Raw genomic sequence first — 5828 nt, forward strand, 5'->3', positions numbered from 1 at the left:
GAGAGAGAGAGAGAGGGAGAGAGAGAGAAACAGAGAGAGAGAGACAGAGACAGAGAGACAGAGAGAGAGAGACAGAGAGAGGGCAGGGGGGGATAGAGAGAGAGAGAGAGAGAGAGAGAGAGACAGAGAGACAGAGAGAGGGGAGGGGGGGATAGAGAGAGAGAGAGACAGAGAGAGGGAAGGGGGGGTAGAGAGAGAGAGAGACAGAGAGAGGGGAGGGGGGGATAGAGGAAGAGAGAGAGACAGAGAGAGAGAGGGTGGGGGTAGAGAGAGGGAGGGAGCGAGAGAGTGAGATAAAGTGATGGGGAGGCGCGTGTACACAACACAATATTTGTTTTCCTTGCTTCTCGCTGTGGGGGAAATTGGTCTTTCCTCTTCAGAAGAGGATACCAACAGCAGAGTGCATAATGGCCCCGTGGTACGAATGCTGTGTCAACAGACTACCTTGCGACTGCACCGACCGCCATTCCATATTCATAACTCTTCAAACAGAGCCACTTTGAGGCGAAAAAAAGGCCCAGTCTCTTCTCAAAGCAACCTTCCCCGCCGCAACGGTGTTGAGCAGATGGACTAAGCACCCGTCTGTTTTGTAATGTCGACCTTGCTGGGGCTTTGCTCACTGTCTGTTACTCCTCCTCTACCTTCCCCCAGGAACATCTGTGATTCAGCTGACTGCTACTGATGCTGACGACCCCACATATGGCAACAGTGCAAGGGTGGTGTACAGCATCCTGGAAGGACAGCCCTACTTCTCAGTGGACGCCAAGACAGGTGTGGTATTATACCGTAGCGCACGCAATCACACGTACACACGCACACACACACACACACACAAAACTAGCACACACACAATTAAAACCAAAACACACACGCACACACACGCACAAAACTAGCACACACACAACTAAAACCAACCACACACAACACACACAAAACTAGCACACACACAACTAAAACCAACACACACACACAAAACTAGCACATACACAACTAAACCAACACACACACACACACACACACATACATGCATGCATGCATACATACATACACATATACATACATACATACATACATACATACATACATACATACATACATACATACATACATACATACATACATACATACATACATACATACATACATACATACATACATAAACTCACTCCTCAGAATAAATGCCGCCCACCCACCCCATCGAATCAATAGCTCTTCCGTAGCGTAGCTGGCTAGACAGCATCTATGATACAGTAGGTGGTCATGTGCACAGGACCCCGAGACCGAACCCAGCATGAGCAAGTGAGGATGGAGACTGATACTGACATGTGACACAGTGAACATTGTCATTCATACACACACACACACACACACACACACACACACACACACACACACACACACACACACACACACACACACAGAAACACATACACTCAAATACACACACCCAGAAACGAGTAAGCCTTATCCAGAATTATCCTTGGTTAAACGTTATCTCTGTTCTCTTCTTGGGTGTTTGAGAGCGCACCCTTGTGGCGGATAGGTGTAATAACGTCATATAAATGAATGGCAATTCATTACCAACAGTATCACGTCAACAGAAGCCAGACTCATTTTGCTTACAATGATTAGGTCACGACACAGGGAAAACCACTCAACACCATTGCTTGGCATTGATGGATATCATAATTGGGAAATAATTGTTTGACCAAAACACCATTAACTATGACAAGGTAAAGATTGTTTTCCTAGTCCAGGTCACACAGTAAGGATAAAGTCCTAGCCCTAGTTATGAGAGTTTGAACCCCGATCTGACCTCTACTCCAACACGTCAACCATACAAGAAGACAAGACACTAATCTGGGATATGAGTCATTGGTGACTGACTCCCCATGACTCTCTCTTTCTCCCGCTCTCCTATCCTCTCTTTTTCTCTCTCTCCCCTCCTCTCTCTCTTTTTCTCTCTCTCTGTATCTTGTTCTCCCCTCCTCTCTTTTTCTCTCTCCCCTCCTCTCTCTCTCTGTATCTCGCTCTCCCCTCCTTTCTTTCTCTCTATCTACATCTCTCTCCCCTCCTCTCTCTCTCTTTTCCTCTCTCTCTCTGTATCTCGGTCTCCCCTCCTCTTTCTCTCTCTCGCCTCCTCTCTCTCTTTTCCTCACTCTCTCTCTCTGTATCTCTCTCTCCCCTTCTCTCTCTCCTCCTCTCTTTCTCTCCTCCTCTCTCTCTTTCTCTCTCTTTCTCTCTCTCCTCCTCTCTTTCTCTCCTCCTCTCTCTCTTTCTCTCTCTCTCTTCCCTCCTCTCTCTCTCCTCCTCTCTGGTCTTTCTCTAACCCCTCCAGGCCTGGTGCGCGTGTCCCTGGCAGATATGGACCGCGAAATGAAGGAGAACTACACCATCATCATCCAGGCCAAGGACATGGGCGGCCAGCTGGGGGGTCTGGCCGGGACCACCACCGTCAACATCACCCTGGGCGACGTCAACGACAACCCGCCGGTGTTCGACCAGAGTAAGAGACCGTCCTTCTCCTGTCTCCTTCTCCTCCCTCCCTCTCTCTCGCTATCTCTCTCTTTTTCCGTCAATGTTTCTGTTCTCCTTCTCTTTCTTCTTCTCCACCTGCCGTTTCTCATCTTCCTTTCTCATCCTCTTTTCCGGTCTTCCCCTCGACACGCTGTATCCCTTCTTCTCCTCAACATATATATCTTCTTTTTTCTTTCTCTTTTCTATTCTGTCCCTCCTCTACTCGCGTGCCTTTAAACCTCTTCTTCCCTTCTTCTCATCACTCCTCCATTTCATCCCTCTCTCACCTTCTGGTCGACAATTCTCCTTTCCTTCCTCCTTCGTCCGTGCCCAGAAAGCAATCCGATCAGGGCCATATACAGGCCAGATCCGGCACTTGTGGCTTAGTTCCAGCCCATATATGGCCCAGATCCGCTTGCTATCTGGGTGGTCACGGGTCACCAGTCATTTAGCCACCCTCCCCCCATCTCTCCCTCATTCCCATCCCTCCATCCCCCCATCCCCCCATCCCTCCATCCCTGCTCTCGGTCACCAGTCATTTAGCCATCCTTACCCCCCCCCCATCCCCTCCTTCAGCCACCAGTTATTTACCCATCCACCCCCCTCCATCCCTCCATCCCTGCTCTCGGCCACCAGCCACCGGCAACATACACATCCGTCTCCACATCTCTCCATCCCTCTCTCTCTCTCTCTCCATCCCTCTCTCTCTCTCTCCCTGTCCTCGTAAGCCACCCGTGGCCCTGTGTCGTCTTCCCTGATTGGCCCCCGTTTCTGCTCACCTCATTATCCCCCCCCGCCGAGGTCAGAAGGTCATCCATCCCCCTCCTCTGACGCCCGAGTCTGCCTGACTGGTGATCCCGTCCCCTCATTCACAAACACACACACACACAAACACACACACATAAACACACACACACGCCATTGTTCCAATTAGTGTCATCGCGTCCACGAGAGATTAATATGTGTTGAAGTATGACAAGCAAAATGTGTGACCATTTCACTTCTCGCCACAGAAGGAGCACTGCAAATTGAGCAGCGGTCAACCTCTGTTTTGAGAAGAGGTTAAATTGTAAATTAAATTCCTGTTGACAATGTGGGCCATTTTGGAGGAGCTGTGTTTCTCTGTCGCGAGGCTGTTAATGAGTCTGATGTATTCAAAGAGGTTTGGCGCCATCTAGAGGACGGTTGTGGCAAACAGCTGTTGAGCACAATGTTAAGCTTGTATCTCTCTCTCTCTCTGTTAAGCTTGTATCTTTCTCTCTCTCTCTCTCTCTCTCTCTCTCTCTCTCTCTCTCTCTCTCTCTCTCTCTCTCTCAAGAAAATCAAGCGCATATGCCAACTGCTAACTTAGTTGGTAGAGCATGCACTGTACATATGACAAATGTGCAAGATGTAACTTTCTGTTAAGGTAAAATGAAAAGCCATTGAAAAGCCATACACTGTGTATGTCTGTGTATATATATGTGTGTGTATATATATATATATGTACACACACATATATATATACAGTGTACAGACTGTACATACACAGCCATTTTGGCTTTTCATTATATATATATAATGAGTGGGAAGCAGACATTTTTAAGGACTTGGACTTGTAGGTGCCAGAGTCAAGACATACAGGGACCTGGAGGTGTGCGGGGAGGAATTCTCTTTTGTGGATGTATTATGATTCCTTTGTTATCGTTTCGATTATTTTGGTTTCATTTGTTTCTTTCCGACACTGTACTCTTCGTAACCCAAGACACCATCACTACAGCATGATCCTAACCTGTGTCTCGAGTCACTGACCCTCTCTCTCTATCTCCTTTCTCTCTCCCTCGTCTCCCTCCCTCTCTCTCTCTCTCTCTCTCCCCCCCCCCCCCCCCCCCCTCTCAGGGCTGTACCAGATGAGTGTTCCTGAGTCGGCGCAGGTGGGCTCGGTGGTGGGCCGCATCTGGGCCAAGGACCGGGACGTGGGCATCAACGCGGAGATGACCTACAGCATCATCGACGGTGACGGCAGAGAGACCTTCGACATCAGCACCGACCCCACCAGCATGTTTGGCGTCATCACCATCAAAAAGGTAGAATCCATACCGTACACGTCACGTAACATACAATGTTATGGAAGATGCATGTAGGACAACAACGACAACCGTCATTTTAATTAAACACATTGACGACATTTAATTCCCTCGATAAGCACTTTGATCTCTCCAAACTACCAGCACGCATCCCAGGTAGCAAGCGGATGTGTAATGATTCTGGGCCATATATGGGCCGGAACTAAGCCACAAGGGCCAGATCTGGCCTGTATATGGCCCAGATCCGCTTGCTATCTGGGATAGCAGTGTGAAACTGGCAGGACGCATGGCGTCTGACGTAATACCGGCTGAACCTGTTTCCTCCACAGTCGCTGGACTACGAGAGGAAGCCCAGCTACACGCTCAAGGTGAAGGGGTCCAACAAGCACCCGGACCCCCACTACAGGCAGCGCGGGCCCTTCGAGGACGTGACCATCGTGCACGTGAGCGTGGAGGACGTGGACGAGCCCCCCGTGTTCGACGCCCCGGGGTACTACGTGGAGGTGCCCGAGGACGCCGAGATCGGCGTCGTGTTGAAAACCCTCTCCGCCAGGGACCCGGATGCGGCGAACAACACGGTCAGGTGAGGATTGGCCGATCAAAACAACAACAACAACAAAAGCAAAGTGGCTGTAGCTTCCTAGGCTCATTTGCTCAAGAAGTATCAAAAAAGGAAGAAAGATTTAGTCTTATAGTTCAAATATGATCAATGATGATAACAAGAATAATCATGTTTGTCGTTATGGATTAATTGGTAGCTCATAACCCCTCCCCTCATCTTTCAACCAATATCTGTAATGCCATCCTGTGACCAGGTGAGGGCAGTATAACAATAAGAATTCAAGTTTAGCTCAGGCGCTGTGAAGGATGTGATCTTGTAAATTGAAGACTGCACCCATGTGTCAGCACAGGCTACAGAGACAGCCATAATAAGGAGATGAATGGGGATGAAGGCGAGGATGATGATGGTGAAAATGATGATGCCGATGTTCTGAGTGCTCTCTAGCTGCCTAATCAGACAGAACGTCACCTACTCTTTTCAATTAAGTAAAGTATGTTTTTCCCATGAACAGAGCAGATGTTCGATTAAAAAAACAGGGTAGTTGGAGTGTCCGGACTGCACCTGTCATAAAGTAATTATATATAAACCATTTAATTGGACTATTAATCATTTGAAAGGATCGATGGCCAGGCATATGGCTCAATCTGTACTCAGCTGTCTGTTTTACAGCAGCCATTACAATA

The 5828-nt window shown here is 48.5% G+C and overlaps 1 protein-coding gene across 1 annotated transcript in view; it reads left to right on the plus strand.

The window, feature by feature from the left end:
• Positions 1-2364: 2364 nt before the first annotated feature.
• LOC311328634 (cadherin-20-like) overlaps positions 2365-5828 on the plus strand; it is a gene marked incomplete at both ends in the record, with an annotated part of 9335 nt that continues 5871 nt past the window's right edge. Inside the window, 3 exons of the mRNA XM_084461303.1 lie at positions 2365-2506; positions 4396-4583; positions 4913-5166. Of these exons, the coding sequence (XP_084317429.1) occupies positions 2365-2506; positions 4396-4583; positions 4913-5166 (584 nt within the window). The remainder of the gene's footprint in view (positions 2507-4395; positions 4584-4912; positions 5167-5828) is intronic.

This window comes from Borostomias antarcticus, assembly GCF_949987555.1.
Source record: "Borostomias antarcticus genome assembly, chromosome: 2".
Lineage (NCBI taxonomy): Eukaryota > Metazoa > Chordata > Actinopteri > Stomiiformes > Stomiidae > Borostomias > Borostomias antarcticus.